General features: G+C 37.1%; 1 protein-coding gene across 1 annotated transcript; it reads left to right on the top strand.

Annotated features, from left to right (window-relative positions):
- Positions 1 to 723: 723 nt before the first annotated feature.
- Positions 724 to 9,534, top strand: si:dkeyp-84f3.5 (uncharacterized protein LOC334144 homolog). The gene is made up of 3 exons (XM_067395487.1): positions 724 to 956; positions 2,084 to 2,160; positions 5,446 to 9,534. Exon 3 carries the CDS (start codon positions 5,889 to 5,891, stop codon positions 7,638 to 7,640), a length of 1,752 nt encoding a protein of 583 aa, XP_067251588.1. The 5' UTR covers positions 724 to 956; positions 2,084 to 2,160; positions 5,446 to 5,888; the 3' UTR covers positions 7,641 to 9,534.
- Positions 9,535 to 19,549: the final 10,015 nt, after the last annotated feature.

The following is a 19,549-nucleotide window of genomic DNA, read 5'->3' as shown; positions in this document are numbered from 1 at the left end:
AAAAGCATTAATAATCATATGAATATTATATATATATATATATATATATATATATATATATATATATATATATATATATATATATATATATATATATAATTAATCTACTTGAAAAGAATTCATTACAATTCCAGGCATTTCTCTTTTTTCACAGCTGATGTATTTTGCTTGCTTTAAAATAAATGTCTCTTGTTTAGTTAAGTTTTTATATTGGAGACTTTTTTGTTGCCATTGTTTTCCTTGGATTTGCTTCTCAGTTCCATGCAATTTTTTAAGTTTTTCTTGGTTCCTTCCATGTTTTGCAGGCAACCTCTCTCATTGCTAATTCAGTTTAGCACAGTTGGTTTTAAATGAATCTGGTTTACCTTAAATCAGGACTCCATAGTCCAGGTTTTAGTAATCTGTATTTAATATGTGTTTCAGAAAGCCATTTTTTAAACCACGATCAACTATTCTGGATTAAGGCCTATCCTGGCTTAATTTAAACCCTGTCCGGGAAACCGCCCCATAGACTACAGCACATGATGCAGAGCCAAGTTATCTAAAAAAGATTTAGATAACATGATTTTAGTATTAGCCTACATGCATGCACCTAATATGCAACGAATTAACAACAGTAATGATGTATATTTCCTCTCTCCCAATCGCTGGCGCTCTACGCTCCAGTCCTGTAGGAGGCGGTGATGCTGCAAAACCAACCTCACGCGAAGAAGAATGGGAAAAGGAAGCTTTCGTTTTTTCTTTGCCACCCGCTTCTGTTGCCTTTCTCAAGGATTTAGACCTCTTTGGGATATACAAACAAATATTCTTGTAGATTGCTCAAAAAACAAAACAAATGTACGGTAAACATTGAATTCTCAAAGGATCTCACTACAGCTACGCAAAAATCAAAAAGGAAACGGAAAGTTGCTACTCGCGTTTGATCGTCTTCAGAGTGACACCTATTACTCGACGAGGTAATACGCGGATACACGTGTTTGTTTTTATTCTTAGATATTGTATTATGAAAGCATATCATTGTTTTTTCATTATTAAGCCCTACTAGCAGTTTTGGTTTTACTTTGGTAGCGTAACTAGTATATAATGTACAAGTAAATCAACTTTGCTAACGTAGCGTGTTGTTCAGGCTTGTAATGTGGCGTTACTAGTGTGACGGTGTTGCGCCTGTAATACGTTGCTGTTTTTATTTGGTTTGAGTCGTAAATGTTCCCATAATCTCCCCGTTGTTATAGATGTGTTAGTTTACCGCCAATTCACTTTGTTTTTGTTTTTTTGTTGAAAAAATAAAAATATTATTACATATCATCCTTTGAGATCGAGGCTGGTCGTTTGATTCATTAAGAGCCCACAATGCCTTAACCCTTTAAATGAAATGAACATAAAATACTTAAGAAAATAATTTGTTGCTGCTCAAATAATGCAATTAGACTACTTAGTTATGCAAAATATAAAGTCGAAACTAAATAACTACAGGCTCGGTGGAAATTGAGTTATGACCGAAATAATCTCTCTTGCTGTGACGGAAGGATTTACCTCAACTATGCTCAAATTAGGAGAAAACAGATATTTTTTAATATACTTTGAAATGTTTTTTTTGTTTTGTTTTATTTTGTTTGATTATTTTTCCTATGTGTTTTTGTCTAGATAGAATGTGTTACTCTGGTAGGGCAGCCGAGGTCAGTAGAGTTATATGTAAGCCACTTGCCACGAGTATTTGCAGAAACCTTCTTGCAAATATTTTCTCACTCATTACTAATCTTTGTTTTAATTAAAATTTACTATGGTAAACAAAGTTCGACATTGTTTAGTGTACATACTAGGTCTTATGTTAGGAAGCGTATTAAGTTACACATTTTGTAAGTTGCTTTGAATAATATATAATAATAATAATAATAATTATAATATATAAATGTAAGGTTAAAGTTGTGTAACTATCATTGTTTTTAGCTCTTCTTTGTCTGTGCATGAAATTCAAAGTTTTCTTGGAGTCAGGTAATTTGCCAGATCCTTGTTCTGTGTTCTACCATAGACCTGTACAAAATTGTTAAATTCCAGCTTTATATTTTTGTCTTTTTTTCTTTAGAAGTACTGTGCAATTTTTGGTGTTCACCCTGGCTGTGACAAAGAGGGAGTGATCGCTTTTAAAACATCAGGATTGCAGTAAGTAAAAGCTGAACTCCCGAGTTCCTGTTTTGTGTACTTCTGCACTATTTTCATTTGAAGAAATTCTGCATTACAGTGCACCTGGCTGGGAAAGTCATTCATTAAATATTCAAGTCAGAAATCTAACAAGGAAGTTGTCTAAACAAAACAAAATAATTATTTTGTAAACAATAAACCCAAGTAACTACATCTAAATTTAAAATGATGGAAGTTATTAATTTTTATCTCTTATTTATGCATAGTATAACATTCACTTCAGACTGACTCAATATGTATTGAGATTATATAATATAATGTATTATCTATATTATAGAATAGTGTTTCTGCAATGGTTCAAACTTGTGTATCATCAAGAATTCAGTTTCCCACTTAAATATGACCGTAAATAATATACAATGTAAATATTACATTGTATATATTACATATGCTCGGAACTCATAATTATATTTCCAACTCTCGTAAGACACAATACAGTGTGTTTAATGGTGTACATATTTTTTTTACTTGTTCCTGTAGTGTTTTAATTATTAGCCAGCAAAAATTTGTATACATTACATTACTTATTTGAATAAGCTGTTTTAAGATTCAAAACTGGCATTCATGTTAAATACACTCCCATCAGTAAGCAGGGTTTTCCACACTTTTGTTACTTTATTTATTATTTATTTTCCACATTCACATTATGCATGCTTCACATAACTGTAAGTATGGCAAATATGTTTACATGGCTATGGCCATAATCGCAGAGAATTTTATCCTACCACTAGGAGTCCTCTTAAGAGTTCCTAGATAGGAGTTTTAGCCTAACCTATTCACAAAACTCTTAAGGCCCCCCGATATACTTCAAGTGAAATTGAGAAATGAACTGGTGTTATGTCATTTCGAAAAAAATCAGGCCAAAACAAAGGTGGTTTGCCAAACTGAACTTTCTAGAAAAGTTAATTCCGGCTGGTAAACACATTAAACTACCATTGGTCTGTGGCGATTATGTAACAGGTTAGTGTGACGTGTTTCTTTTTTGGGGCACGATACTATAACAATTTTTGATCAATATTGCGATTTCGATTTTAATCACAATTTTGAGACTATTTCCTTACACACTTTACATTCATGAATTTTGGTGTTTATGAATTAGATTTTTAAACATATTTCAAAAGAAAACCAGTTGGAGCTTTATCAAAAAAGCTGTAACATGTCTCATGTACAGACAAAACAATATAAATATGAGTATACATCAAAACAATAAAAAGCAGCCCTGACTGAAAAGTCTCTAAAATAACAAAAACTAGGACAATGACAGAAAGACTTTAATGCGTCTGATGTGTAAATATGATTTAAGCAGCAGAAATGCGATTGGCTGTCGCCTGGTGTTTTTCGCTTGATATTTGCATAAAGTTGAGCATCTCTGAACTATTGGCTGCTCGCAACACTTATCTCCGTGCGAGTGTGAAGCTCAGATCCCATGGGACTGAATTGAAAACATTCAAACCAAAGTTCAAACTAAACTTAAGTCTTTAGCCAACAAAGTTGAAATCCTGTCTGGCTAGCGCGCTTCCCATAATGTTTATGCATTAGGTCAGTTGGAGGAAAAGCAGTCTTTTGTGGTTGTTTGAACACATTCAACCACATGAGTGTCTACATAAATCAATCCAGTCAAATGTGTTTTTGGCTGTGTCTGGAAGTGGTCGAAAGTGGACAAGCTCAAAATGCTTTTAGACCCTATTTACATCTGTATTTATCTGGATTGATGAAAATGCTTCTTAATTCCAGGTGTGAACAGGGCTTTTAAGGCCCTTTCACAGCAATTGTGATGCGAAAAACTGACTGAATTGCAGACAAATTATCCATTCATACCAAAAGAAAAATGAATATCCTTTGGACTGAACTCTCTTTGTTTACCAGTGTTTTTGCTGCTTACATTTAAAGGGATAGTTCACCCAAAAATGAAAATTTGATGTTTATCTGCTTTCCCCCAGGGCATCCATGATGTAGGTGACTTTTTTTCTTCAGTCGAACGCAAATTATGATTTTTAACTGCAACCGCTGCCGTCTGTCAGTCAAATAATAGCAGTGATTGGGAACTTGAACAATAAGAGTCGAAAAAACTTCCATAGACAAATCCAAATTAAACCCTGCGGCTCGTGACGGCACATTGATGTCCTAATACACGAAACGATCGGTTTGTGCGAGAAACTGAACAATATTTATATAATTTTTTACCTCTAATACACCACTATGTCCAACTCCGTTCAGCTTCCGGTGAGTGAGGTCTGATCGCGCTCTGACAACGGAAGTGATGTCTCGCGCTCATTGAAGTATATGGGCGAGACATCACTTCCGTCACCAGAACACGTTTTTTGACCTCACTAGCAGGAAGCTGAACGGAGTTGGACATAGTGGTGCATTAGAGGTAAAAAATGATATAAATACTGTTCGGTTTCTCAAACAAACCGATCGTTTCGTGTCTTAGGACATTAATGTGTTGTCACAAGCCGCAGGGTTTAATTTGGACTTGTCAAAGCAAGTTTTATTTACTGTTATAGTTGAAGTTCCCATCAACTGCTATTATGTGACTGACATACGGCAGCGGTTGCAGTTACAAATCATAATTTGTGTTCGACTGAAGAAACAAATTCACCTACATCTTGGATGTACTGGGGGTAAGCAGATAAACATCAAATTTTCATTTTTGGGTGAACTATCACTTTAAAGATCAAATTCAGTCATATAAACAAATGACTTTAGTTAAAACATAATGTCTCTTTCATATTTATATTGCTAAAATGAGTGTTGAACTTGCTTCTCATGCACCCTGTTCTTCTGATAGAAATTGTTGCTTTCACTATTTTGAAAGAAACTTTGTTTACTTTTTCATGGGAATACATGAAATGTTTAAGCAGCTTTGGTTTTTTTGATTGTTAGTGTTTTTGTAGTGTGCCAAAGACGTTTCTCTGCATAATTTACAGTATCTGAGAAATAGGTTCTTTTAATAAGTAAAATGAATATTTACAACAATGTGGGAAATATAAATTCATCGTCAACACAAATACCACAATAGGTAGTACATATGGCTCATTTAGGTCATGTAGGCGGTCATGTAGTTGTTGATTGAGTAACTGCTCAAGGGTGCATTTCCCAAAACCATTTTAAGCCTAAATGGATTATTTAAAAGTTTGTATTATGAATTTATTTTTCTCTAAATATTTTAATTTCTCAAAGAAACATCACTTCCAACTATATTTATTTGACTCACTTTTCCTCTCCTTTCTTTTTTTTTTCCAGATGGCAATATCTGAATTACGGGCCAGCACCTGAAACAAGGCAGGCCATATCTAATGAGGTTTACATCATTGCATTATGCTCAAAGACCACATTTTCCTACAGAATTGGGAAATTGACGATGATTGATCTTTGACTTTTAAGGAAAAAATTTTAATTATGCAATTTTCTCTTTTATTGAAGTTGGTGGAGTTGCCATTTTAGAGATGCTGTGATTTTTATTTTATTTTTTATCATTATTATTAAATGCATATTGGATATTAGCTTTGTTTTCAACTGAGGTGAGATTTAATTTTTAACAATTTATTTCTTGGGAAATATTTCCAATAGTCCAAGTTACCCTATATATGCATTTATATATTTAAGTGTCTCATGTAATCATGTTCCCAGTTTCCTAAACCATTGAAATATATTAGTGAAAAGAATCTACATCTGGCTTTGTCAGGATGGCGTACTCAATGGACTGTACTCAAGAGTTAGGTGCAGGAGAAGCCTTCATCTGCACAGAGTGTGGCGAAGGGTTTAGTCAGTACCCAAAACTAGTTGAACACATGGCCATTCATGGACTTACTGGCTTATTTTCCTCTGATGGTTTAAGCATTAGTAATGGTAGTTGTATCAACACGTCCATTGAGGTTGCTCTCCATGAAAACGGAACGCTCACTGTGGTTGATAGATCTGCGTTATCAAACTTTACTTTCTTGTTTGGAAAACCTTCAACAAAGTCAGTATGGTGCCAACCCCCTAATCAAGAAGCCTTGATTTCATCCAAGATGCCAGAGAAGGATTATGCTCCGTTTAAATGTGAACGATGTGGACAAATGTTCAGAACCCCAAAAAGCTTACAACAACATCAGCAGTACCGTGCCCTTGAGCAGGGGTTCAAATGCACCCTGTGCTGCAAGGTGTTTGATGACCGGGAGAGTTTGCAAAGCCATCTTCAAAACCATGCTCATGAACGCTTTTATAGCTGTGGACACTGTGGAAAGCGATTCTTGAGACAAGAGACCTTACTGTCACACCAAAAACTGTGGCATGGATCTGTTGGTTCCAAGACTTTGAGTAGATCCGAGGAAGATCAAGAAAACAGCATGGACAAGTCTTATCCATGCAAAATATGTGGCTTACGCTTCTTTTGGTTGTCTGACTTGCAAAGCCACCTAAACAGTCATTCTCGTTTAAACAAGCCAACCACAGAGGCAAATAACAAACAGGAAACACTTGGGGAAGAAGAAAGTAAGAAAAGTGACAGTGATTCATTTAATGAGCCATGTCGTTGTGGTCTGTGTGGTGAACATTTCAACCAAATTTCAGATTTAAGAGATCATCATAAAACACAGCATCCAGATGAAGTCGAGGTAAATGACTCTTCAGGTTCACCAGATAAAATGAAACGGCAGTACCAGGGTGTAATGCGACAAATGATTGGAAAACAGCAAAAGCATCTGCTAAGACCAAGCATGAGAGGAAGGCCTAGAGGAATGAACAGAGCCAACTTTAGTGGTAAATTATTCTCCTGCAAACTCTGCCATCGTGTGTTTGTGCACTCAAGCAGTCTCTCTCGTCATATGCGGTACCATAAGGGTACTCTGCATGCATGTGTTCATTGTGGAAGACACTTTCCACAAAGATGTGATGTCACAAGGCATGTGGCAATGTACCACAGTTCAGCGCTTCAACCAAAGGCTACTGTTGACTCAAAGACAGAACATGAGAGTAAAAGCAGTGAACAGGAACCTGTGAAACCATCAACACAAACAAAAAGTGATAGCGAACAAGAGGATCTTGAAGAAGAAAATCAACTTGAATCCAAGGGAGATGACCGATTAATTGGTTCTCGATATACGAGAACTTACGCACCAAGGATGAAGTACAAATGCAAAGAATGTTGTAGAGTCTTTGGGCTACTTAGTGTTTTTAAGCGACATGTGTATTTCCACAAGCGAAGTCCCTGCAAGGTATTGCTCAGTTGCCCTCTCTGTCCAAGCCGCTTCACATTCCTCTCTGCTTTAGATAGCCATCTTGAGTATCATCATAAAGGAGACTCTGAGAATGATGGCACAAAAGCTCTCAAGACCAGTGTAGTTAATCCCGAAAGTCAACAAGAAGATGCTGATGCTGAAAAGCCTGATAAAAATGCTGATAATGATATGGCATCGGAAATATTGAATGAATCTACTGAATGTTCTCAGACCTAGAGATGCACCAAGTGGTCAAAAGTATATGGACACCCTCGTCTAATTAACAGGTTTGGCTATTCCAGTAATTTTAGTAAAACAAATATTAATTCTTAACTGTAAAGAGATATTCTAGAGTATTGTGTGCTTTCAATTTTGATTCAAGAGCGAGGACTCTTTTCTATTCCAGAAGGGGAATGACTCTGTGCACAAAGCTGATTCAGGTGCTGAAAAATTGTGAATAAACAAAAGGGTTTTCAACCCATTCCAAAAGTGTTCATTAGGGGTTAGGTCTGGGATTTGCTCAATGTCATTGCCTGCTCTTGTTACTGGAGCAAGTCCCTGCAACAAAGCCCCTTCCCAGAAGAGTGTAGAGGCTGTTATAGCACCAAAAGCAGATATTAATGCTTTTTGTCATGCTTTTGAAATTAAATGTTTGAGCATTAGAGGTCAGGGACTGATGCTGGAAGACGTCCTGCTCTTCTGATTTACTCCAAAGGCATTTAGGTCTTCATGCAATCCAGCACTTTTGGAAAAGAAAAGGGCCCTCCCGACGTATTTGCAACAAAGTTGGAAAAACAGAATTCTGTAGAAATTCATTGAAGAGTATGGTATTAAGATTCCAGTGCTTACTGGAATACCTGGAGAAATGCCAAACATGTTAATTAAAAAAGTGTCAATAATGAGGATATAATGTATGTCAGAATGCTTGTAGTTAAATAGTAATGAACTCACTTTTTTTTTGTCTTCATGTGTTGTGCTTTTTATAGCATTAGAAGCGTTCTATAGACTTCTTGGTTATATTGAATGAATACTGTTTTCTTGTGTGTTGCATTTGTTGTTTATAAAAAATTTCCCATCAGATTCTCTTTTGCTTTTTCCAATTTTTGAATGTGCTCTTTGAATTCTTATTCAAAATAGGCATTGACACTATGTGCATGCACAAACCAAAGGGACCTGTATAAGAACCTATATAATGACCAGAATGTCTGAATTTTAAAAATACTGTCTTTGAACATTTAGAACAAAGCAGAAGTTTTTAATTCTGGAATTACTCATGTAATACAAACAGTCTTTGCTAAAAGCTGATTCAAGAGCACACTTCTGGTATGGTTAGGGAAATATGTATTTTAGCTATACTTTTTATAACTAATAGTCTAGATTTAAACGCCTCCCCCCATACATAAGTCAAAGTCTCTACACTGATGAAACCCTGAATAGATTTTTTTTGTACAAATTGTATTTTTTTTTTTTTATTTAGTATGGTGATGCAAAACATTTTTACTATTCTCAGTCTAACATCAGTAACAAATTTTGTGCAAGTCTAGTTTCACTTGTTTAAATAAAGATAATACTGTTTCCCCCCTCTAAGGCCTTGTAATTGTTTAATTTATTTTTCATATCAACGCTTTTGTTTTTATTCATACAAATAATGGTATTCCCTTTCTTTGATTATGCTGAATATACACATTCCCCTTGCCCTTAAAGACCATACATTGTTACAGTAATTTTAAGATTTCTTTTAATTATCATAAAGAGTTAAAGATACACTAAATATTCATTTGTGTTTTGAGAAATTAGTAGTGTTTTTAAAAATTTGTTTAATTTTATTAAAAGCTGAATAAAAATGAATTTAGTCTTGCAGACCAGTGAAACACACTTTGTCTTGTAATCCCTGTTATTACTGTTACAAACATGTTTTCCCGTTTTTCTTAAACCTTTACAACTCAGAACCTTTGCTACTGGGTGATGCTACATTCACAATGTTAGATGTCAAGTCTGGAATGACTGGCACAACATCAAAAAAGAAAAAATGCTTATATAAAATTATATAATGTGATTTATACCTTTTACACAAAAAAAATATAAACTAATATTTTTAATAGTGAAATTATGTATGGATTTTGTTTTTACAAACTAAAGAAGCCAAAGTTTTTTTTTCTGTGGTAATCAACATCATGCTACATATTCTGTTTTACATAACAACTGCTGTTACATGTGGTCCTTCAATCTTGCTTTGTTGTCAAATAGTTAGTTCAGCCAGTGGTGTGGGTTCAATTTAGGGTGATATCTGCCATGCTCTAATCTGATGCGTTTGTTAGGGGGTATTCTCATAAGAACAGAACAGAGGGCTCAATCAATATGTTTCCATCATGTTCAAACTATGAAAATATGGCAGTTGATATGTTGAAACTACCACAGAAATAAAAACTCTGGCATAGCGTGTTTATACTTGATGCCAGTATTGTAATGCTCAATTAGAAATAAGTTACAGTTTAACTTGACTCTTTGGTAACCATAGCGATGTTCTAGCTTCACATTAGTTTGGTACCTCAACCCTCTACAGACACACTGAAGCTCGAATCGCCATTGGCTAGTCTTTTTTATTTTTTATTTTACTCGCCAGACTTTTTACATGATGGAATGCAGGATCAATGCAACCTCTACATAAATATAATATAAAATATAAATTTCAAACACTGTTAAAGACAACAGTCTGTAGAAAAAAATAAGAACAAATAATCAAACTACAAGCAACAGCACAAATAAACAATAGAACAAAGATACAAATTAAACAAACAGTGTTTTTCATGTAAATCTAACAGTATTAGATACAGATTAGGTAGATTAGGTATAGAAATTGGTAATCAAATGTAAAATAGCACTGCATAGTCTTCCCTGTTTTAATTAAATATGGATGAATCCTTATTAAAGATAAAAGAGTTACTAAGTAAAGAACAATGAGTCATTTTTTGGCAGTGAGTCTTTTGTTGTTTGATTAACATTAAAAACAGACAGCAGCTGGAATATTAGGCTGCTGTCACCTTAAAGGAACACTCCACTTTTTTTTTTAAATAGGCTCATTTTCCAACTCCCCTAGAGTTAAACAGTTGAGTTTTACCATTTTCAAATCCATTCAGCCGATCTCCGGGTCTGGCGGTACCACTTTTAGCATAGCTTAGCATAGTTCATTGAATCTGATTAGACCGTTAGCATCTCGCTCAAAAATAACCAAAGAGTTTTGATATTTTTCCTACTTAAAACTTGACTCTCCTGTAGTTACATTGTGTACTAAGACGGACAGAAAATGCAAAGTTGCGATTTTCTAGGCTGATATGGCTAGGAACTATACTCTCATTCCGGCGTAATAATCAAGGAACTTTGCTGCCGTACCATGGGTGAAGCAGGCGCAATGATATTACTCAGCGTCTCTCACAAATGTCTTCATGGTTGCAAGACATGCTTCCTGTGCAAACGGGGTCACAAGCGCTGCGTAATATCATTGCGCCTGCTGCACCCATGGTACGGCAGCGAAGTTCCTTGATTATTACGCCGGAATGAGAGTATAGTTCCTAGCCATATCGGCCTAGAAAATTGCAACTTTTTATTTTCCGTCGGTCTTAGTACACGATGTAACTACAGAAGAGTCAAGTTTTCAATAGGAAAAACATTGAAACTCTTTGGTCATTTTTGAGCGTGATGCTAACGGTCTAATCAGATTCAATGAACTATGCTAAGCTATGCTAAAAGTGGTACCGCCAGACCCGGAGATCGGCTGAATGGATTAGACAACGGCAAAACTCAACTGTTTAACTCTAGGAGAGTTGGAAAATGAGCCTATTTTCAAAAAAAGTGGAGTGTTCCTTTAAGACACAATGCACGGACCCAATATACTGATACTGTTACACATGCATTTTCTATCTCGACTGTTTACCATCACTTAAGACATGACTGACTGTTTACTAGGATACTCACCAAGACGGGCATTATGACAATTTTGTGTGAAAAGATGCGGCTTTCTGGGCGCATGCTTCAGATGTGTGAGTTATTATTATTTTTACCCTCTAACTCGGTCACAAGCAACTGAATTTACAAGCCATTGGCTAATTAAAAGACTTTTTTTTTTAGTCACCCATGTGAAATTTTGGTCGCATTTGTGAGTGATTTACTCGCATTGTAGAGGGTTGTACCTGCTATTTTTGACCAAAGTAATATTACAGTGACCAAAAGACTTATGTTCTACAATTTTAACTAAACTGCCTTTGACAGATGCATCATGTTTTATTTATGTTTGGAAGGCTTCTTCGCAGAGCACACTATTTCATTTTTGCAATTTTCACTTTTGTCAGCAGTTTGGTCAAATCCATTTTTGACCACCTCCGAATGTAGTTGCAAGTGGACAATCTCAAAACATATAGCACTGTCCAATTGTGATCAGGTTGGCCAAAACCTTAATTCCATATGTAAACTGGACCTGAGAGACTGTGTCAAAAAACAACAGTGTCCATTGCTGACAATATGACTAGCTTATCTTGTACATGGATTAGTCTGAGAGAGATTGGCGATATCTTGTGCTGAACAAGTATAATGATATTCTAACTCTCAGATCTGTCTTGGAATAGACAAAACACTAGACATTGCCATAAGATAGACATAGTTCAGCAGACAACACCAAGTTGTGTTTCTTCTATTGTAACAAGGTCATACTGCAAGTGAGGATATTTTATATAGTGCTGCAGGTCATGATGAACTCCTGTATCATGTCACATTTCTTTAAGACTGTTTAGAAAGTGCAGGCATTGGTGTTGAATGTGTTTTAGAATGGCCACAGTTGTGGGGCCCGATCAGATCAGTAGAGATTGAAGTAGAGCATCCTGAACCATCTGATCATTTCCACTGTAGTGCTGGTAATGTTAAGGAAATCACACCCTCTGCATCTTTTTACTTTGATGTTGTAAGGCAAAATTTGTAAATAAAGTTTAATGTTTTTTGATTTCAGGCTGTATGACAAATAAAGTTACTATTTTAAAGGGTTATTATGATTTTCTTTAGGCACTGTACGTACTAGAATAGTATGTTTATGCTACTGTCATCGCAGTAGGTTCTGTCGTCTTCTTATTCAAGGACATCTTTAAGGACCTTCACCTGCTTTCTTGCATGACTCATTGTTTTTGTTAATTAGCCCAGTCATGTCATTGGCAAACTTAACTACTGCTGTGAGTAGCTGTATATGTGAACAAGGAGGCATATAAGTAATCCAGGGCTGAAGCAGCAGGCTATAGAGGATATATTGAGGTCTGCTTTTCAGGAATTCCAGTATCCAAATTGACAGAATTGCATAAGCCCTGGTTCTAAAGTTCTGGAAAAGCTTGCTAGGAAAAAAAAAAAGAGTACCTAACGTAGATTAACCAACCATCTAGATGTTAAAGGCAAGCATACAGAATTATTTCAAGGATTTCTACAATGCAGCTGCTTATATGCAATAGATTCAATCTTTCCATTTTGGGGTATCTAGATGGTAGAGACAGCTCTTCCATTTGCTGATGTATGAAGTGGCCACCACTGTTCATTTAAAATTAGAGGAGGAATCTTTGAAAATACTCCAATTTGTTATTTCAGAACAACCAACACTTGCATGGTTTTCACCAAGTAGTAGACAGCGTCTTTTTGTAAACCGGTAGTAAGCTTTATGTTCCTTCAGTGTTGTATAACAGTTTTGTATATCTGACTTGTTTTTGGAGAACCTTTACCAGATCAACAACCTGCATGTATTAAACCTGCATGTGTCTTCACAGCATTCTCCTCTATCCTTATCTACATTCTCACTTTACCTCTGATTGGTTACATCTTTGCCACTATTTTCACTGACAAGGTCCACAAGATTGCAACCAGTGGCTCGTTTCAACTGAGCAGTACAGTACTGTACAGTAAGATTGGGAACAGTAAACCCTGATCCAGCTTGCGTTTCTACCGCCAACAGTACCCTTACTCGATAGGCATGCTGGAAAGTAGCAATCAACGTCATTCTCACACGAAGAAGAAAGCAACACAGTAAACAGCAATGGAGGACATGCAGCAGATCGCTGGAAACCCTTGCCAGCCATCCTCTCAGAAACATGCTGGAAAACCTTCTCGTTTCTCACTATGCTACTGAGTTCCCTTTGCACCCTTTCTTCACCGATGATACTCAGGAAGGTCTGCACCTCATGGGCCATCTTCAACTTTTTGCATTCTTTTATCAGAACAACCGGCAGGATGCAACCATTTTGTAACGGTCACATTTCACTGAACTACCATGCTCTCCTTTCCCAAATCCCTATGACTTTGAGATCATCTGTCTTTAATCTGCCTATCCTGTCTACTGCATTTGATCCGTCTTCTGCATGGTACATTGCTGCACCAACATTGTGTTGCAACGGTATTGTGTTTCAACTATATATTTAAATATGGCACCTCTTGTGATGTCATTCCCCTTGTAGCGTGCGCAACTGATGATTCTCTTTCAACCAATCACCGTTATGCAGTGATTATAGCTCCACCCTTTAGGTACCGGACTACTGTGCTAGGTACTCCATCAGAAGGTTCCCAAAAAAATTGTATGGTTTTGTATTTTTGTACCATTCACAACTTCTGACAATTGAAAACTGAAATAATTGCATACCATACTGTACTGTACCATACCATACCGTACCACTCAGGGGAAATGAGCCATAGTTTTCTGCTCTAGACACAGATGGACACCACTCACATGCAACTCTTTTTTTTTTTTTCTCTCCTCTCTCTAAGTCTGATGTTTCCAAGCTTCTCTCCAACTGTTAAACCTAAATAGGTACCGCTTTTCCACCATTGGGCCAAACCATTCTCTTTGCTTATCCATTCCTTTCTGTGCTGATTTGGCCCAACCGGTACAGATATGGTTTCATTTTCCACTGTGGGGCTGACAACAGAGCTTGTTGGAATGTAATACAAATGCGTCAGTTGTTGCCTAGGTGTAATGCAAGAGTTTACAGACAATATGAGATGTAAATAGTGACCGTTATGGAGGATGATCAGATATTTCTTTTAATTTTATTATCAATTTGTGTTTACGTTGCTCAAATAGGGCGCTTGGCCAGCTGCAGAGAAACTGGTAGCCAGGTAACAGACAAGTGGCCAATCCTGAGTGGTGACTTCACTACACACCGTGCTGAGAGTTCCAGGCTGAGAATGGTTTGTAATCATGCCATACCAGGCTCAAGTGGAAATACAAATGGAACCGTTCCTTAACATTTTTTTAAAACTGTTCGGCCCGATGATGGGAAAAGCGGCGTATGTCCCCTAGAACAGTGGTTCTTAAACCTGTCCTGAGGACCCCTCACCACTGCACATTGTGGATGTCTCCCTCATCAGACACACCCCATTCAAGTCTTGCAGTCTCTACTAATGAGCTGAGTTGAATCAGGTGATCAGGTTGAATCTGTTAGATGAGAGAGACATGCAAAATGTGCACTGATGGGGGTCCCCAGGACAGGTTTGAGAAGCACTGCCCTAGAACATATATTTTCTTATTTTCCTCAAACCATCTCTTGTCTGTACGGCAGGTGCACTTATCCACTACATTTAAATCACTAAAAGTGAATAAAAAAATCAAACCAATGATTGTTTCGCTTGCACCATGCTTTACTAAGCTGAAACTGATGAATATTATATTACACAAGCCTGTTTTTCTGATTTCTTCCCTGTCCAAAAACGTATAAAAGGCCATCTTCAACTTTTTGTGTTCCTTTTTCAGAACAACCTGCAGGATACCATGCTCTCCTTTCCCGAATCCCTATGACTTTGAGATCATCTGTTCTCAATCTGCTTAACCTGTCTGCTGCATTTTATGTCATCAGATCTCATATCAACCCTTTAAAAGTTGTGCATCACTGGTACTGCTTTGTACTGCTTTGAGTCCTATCTTACAGGGAGATTCTTCAAGGTTTCATGGGAGGGAAAGAGTGTCTGAATCACACCCGCTAACCACTTGAGGACTATAGGGGTACACTAGAGGCCCTCTCCTCTTATATACATTTAACACAGCTCTACTTGTCATTCCAGCCTGACAATCCTACATTCTCATTCTGTCTTTCAGATTAGTTGTTTTTTACATCATGGACACAATGAAGGATTGTCATGTCCAGGTCAGTCTTGCAAAGGCAGAACTCCTTACATCTCAGTCAGGCCATCAAATAAACACAACACCACCATATATTTAAACTCAACAACCATAAAGCAGCCATCTTTGGGTAGTATTCAACAACCATCCCAATAACTGTTTAGTTTATGCTCTGTAACATGAAGAAAACTAGCCCACACCTGTCTGGGTGCTGTCTGCTGTGTAGCTGTAGTCCAGACTCTTGTCATCTCATACCTGGAGAATTGGAATGCTTTATTATCTGGCCTTCCCACTGTCAAGCCTTGCAGATGATCCAAAATGCTTCAAAGCATCTCGTCTTGACCTTTTGCAACATGTCACACCCCTCCTGACTCAGTGCCTATAGGCATCTGCATCAAATTCAAGGCTCTGATACTAGCATACCGGCCAGGATTGTGTTCTCCCTTCCCCTGCAGTCAGTCAAAGAACACATGAAGGAGCCTTCACAGTGTCACAGGTAATTTCTTAAAACCTTCACACTGTTCCTGTCCTTTGGTGGTTGAATGGACTCTCAACCTTCCCCCTAACCGTGCAATCCCTTGCTGTCTTTAAGAAATGGATAGAAACGTCACATTCTCTAAGAGCTTTAAAATGTTTATCCAATTATTCTGCTTAAACATACTATCTAGTACATACAGTGCCTATAGAAAATCATCATAACCCTTTGAAATAGTTACTTTATTAGTCGTACATTCTGAAATAAAAAAAAACTTTTCAAGCTTTATTTACAACTTTTGCCTTACAACATCAAAGTAAAAAGAAAAAAACTGAAAAACTAGAATAACAGGGTTGGCAATGTCATCGGTCCCCTGATTCAATACTTCATAGAGCCACTTTTTGCTTTAATTACAGCCATTAATCTTTTTGTATATGTCTGTAGTAGCTTTGCACACCTAGATTGGGAAATATTTGCCCATTCTTTCCTGCAGACTGCTCTTTTCAAGTCCATGCTTTTCAAGTCAGGGCTCAGACTTGACCACTCAAGGACATTCACCTTCCTATCCTTACTTTATACTTTACTTTACTTTACTTTATACTTTATTTGTCCCTATAAAGGGAAAATTGTCTTGGGCAATACAGGTAAAATCTGCACAACATAACACTCACATAAATAACAATCACACAATCATGTCCTTTGATTTGAATTCAACAGCCTTGTTGCCAGAGGAATGAAAGAATTTCTGTAGCGGTTGTATCTAAACCTTGCAGTGCGGAACCGTCGACCAGATGGAAGTAATTCAAATTCAGGAGAAAGTACATGAGATGGATCCAGAGTCATTTTCCTAGCCTGTTTTAAAGCAATTTTGTTGAATATGGATTGAAGATTGGGGTAAACCCCCAAACCAACCACCTTCATTGCTATATGCACCAGCCGATTCAATTGTGATCTAAAGGTAACTGTCAAATTACCAAACCAGGCGGCTATGCCATACAATAAGATGGATTCGATACAGGAATGATAATACAACAACATTACACCCCGAGTGACACCAAAAAGTCTAAGCCTACGTAAAAAGTACATTTTTTGTTGCACCTTTCAACACAGATTATCCACATGTACTTCCCATGAGAGTTTATCATCAATAAGCAAACCTAAATATTTGTATGAAGCAACCTGTCTAATGGACTCATTAAGCCATTGCATTGTTCATTTGGTGGTATGTTTAGGATCATTGTCCTGTTGGAAGGTAAATTACCTGCTCATCTTCAGCTGTCTTGCAGAGGGACTCAGGTTTTTCTTTTGTGGTTGTGTTTCTCTTCAGCAGGGACTGGGCAATTGGTCAGGATTACAGGGAAAATGGATTCTGCCAAGTACATCCAAATTCTTGAGAAAAACCTACGTCACTCTGCTTGACAGCTGAAGGTGGGCAGGTCTTTCACCTTGCAACATGACAATGATCCTAATCATACTGCCAAAAGAACATTGCAATGGCTTAAGGATAGGAAGGTGAATGGCCAAGTCAGAGCCCTGATCTGTGTTTTGTGTCCACCACAACTTCAGTGTTATTTTAGAAAGACTGTTACAAAATGCCAAATACCCAGACTAAAAAAGGCATAACTATACTGTAAAGAGTTACTTGAACTCCTCCATTATAGAATCAGGCAAAGGCCGGTTTTATCCATTTAACAACATAATGAAGCCATTTAAAGGCTCTCAAACAATATCTTGTTTTAATGGTCATTTGTTTGTGTTCTGTAGAAATCTGTTTTTCCTTACTCATCTTCTCTAAACATTGATGTAGTCAACACACCTACTGTTCTGCCCACTGATAAAAAGTGATCACCATTTGATATTTGTTGGAACAGCATTTGAACATTTGTACATTATTGTATTATAATCTGTACTGTATGATCTTTAATGGTTGATATTGTTTCCATATAATTTATGAACATTTTTGTTATTTCGGACAAGGTATAAAATGGGATCAGACTCAAGTGTTCCCTTACCACATGAGAATATCACAAGGGAGTTTGGTATTCCAAAACATTTGTGGATAACGTGTATCTAATGGACTTTCAAGGGCTACACAGGGGTGAACAAAACTGATCTCTAAAACATGTTGCAAGTGTGTCCCTTTCTGAATGAGAGTATATCACTGAATATTAAAAAAAAAAAAAAAAAAAAACTTTCTTGTAGGCTACAGTGTCCATTGACATATTGCCCCCTACCTCCCAGTTAGAGTCAATTCCTTGTACAACACCTTTTCTTAATAGTCTTATGTCAGGCAATTCCAGTCCTGGAGGGCCACTGTCCTGCAGAGATTAGCTTGATCCCCAGTCAAACATACCTGAAAAACAAGTCTAAAGGATTGCTTTTAAATTACAGGCAGTTGTGTTTGATTAGGGATGGAGCTGAACTCTGCAGGACAGTCGCCCTCCAGGACTAGAGTTGCCCATCCCTGTCTTAAGTAAAAATATAGGAGGTCAAGGTCAAGTTTCCACCAGATTCGGTTATATGTAGTCTATTTTAAATATTTCTTATTGAGTGATTTGGTTATATGTAGTGTATTTCAAATATTTCTTATTGTGTGGATTAACTTTTGGACCATTTTGTGAGTGAGTGGCACAATATTATGTTAAAGGTGAAGTATGTAGTTTCTGTGAATCTAATGGCACCAACCGGAATTACATATTTTGCAAACTGCCATTTCATGTTGTGCCTACACCAATTCAAACATCACAAATACAGCTCTTGTGGGTGCTTGTGAAGGCATGTCTCAACAGGTAAAAGTAGGCTACTTTCAATAAAGGTTCAACATATTAGGAATACTTTTAGCTGTGTTGCTATGTGTTATGAGTAAGCAATTGAGTAGGCTAATTCTGTCAAGAACGAACACAAGCATCTTGGGTTTATAATAAACCCATTCAACTTAAGTGCACTGGGCACATTTTATCACGACGACCACAACTATTTGAAGCTGTCTACACTGGACATGTCAGTAAACATTATAAACTGGTACTTTGTCTTTCTGATGATCCTGTATGGCAGAGGTCTTCATTCCTGTTCCTGGAGACCTACTGTCCTGCAGAGTCTAGTTCGAACCCTAATCAAACATGCCTGAAGCAGCTAATCAGGGTGTACTCACACTGGGCACGGTTGCCTTGAACCAAGCTCGAGCGTGATTGTCCCCCCTCCCCCGCTGGCCTGTACTCACATTGCCCTTATATTGCCTAATAGATTTATCTTTTGCCGTGCAGCGATTTTCACTTGCACGTATCAGAGAATTATTACGAACTATGAAGGCAGCTGACTTTAATGGAGGAATTTTGCAGCTTTAGGCTACTCGCAAACTACAATTATCAATAAGTTGAGAACCAAACCCATTATAAACCCAAATAGTTATAATAAGTACATGAATTGAAAAGTTAACTATCAAAGTAGAAATAAAGATGTTTGCCGTCGTAATGATGACAGTAGTGCGCACAAACTAGTAGCTGTTTTGTGCTCCAGCACGTTTAGTGCTCACACTGC

Source organism: Chanodichthys erythropterus, chromosome 2 (assembly GCF_024489055.1).
Source record: "Chanodichthys erythropterus isolate Z2021 chromosome 2, ASM2448905v1, whole genome shotgun sequence".
Taxonomy (NCBI): Eukaryota; Metazoa; Chordata; class Actinopteri; order Cypriniformes; family Xenocyprididae; genus Chanodichthys; species Chanodichthys erythropterus.
This window is presented reverse-complemented; position numbering and strand designations above follow the sequence as displayed.

What these genes read in the sequence shown, in the direction of transcription:
- si:dkeyp-84f3.5 (XM_067395487.1), top strand. Translation starts at nt 5,889, where the DNA reads ATGGCGTACTCAATGGACTGTACTCAAGAGTTAGGTGCAGGAGAAGCC.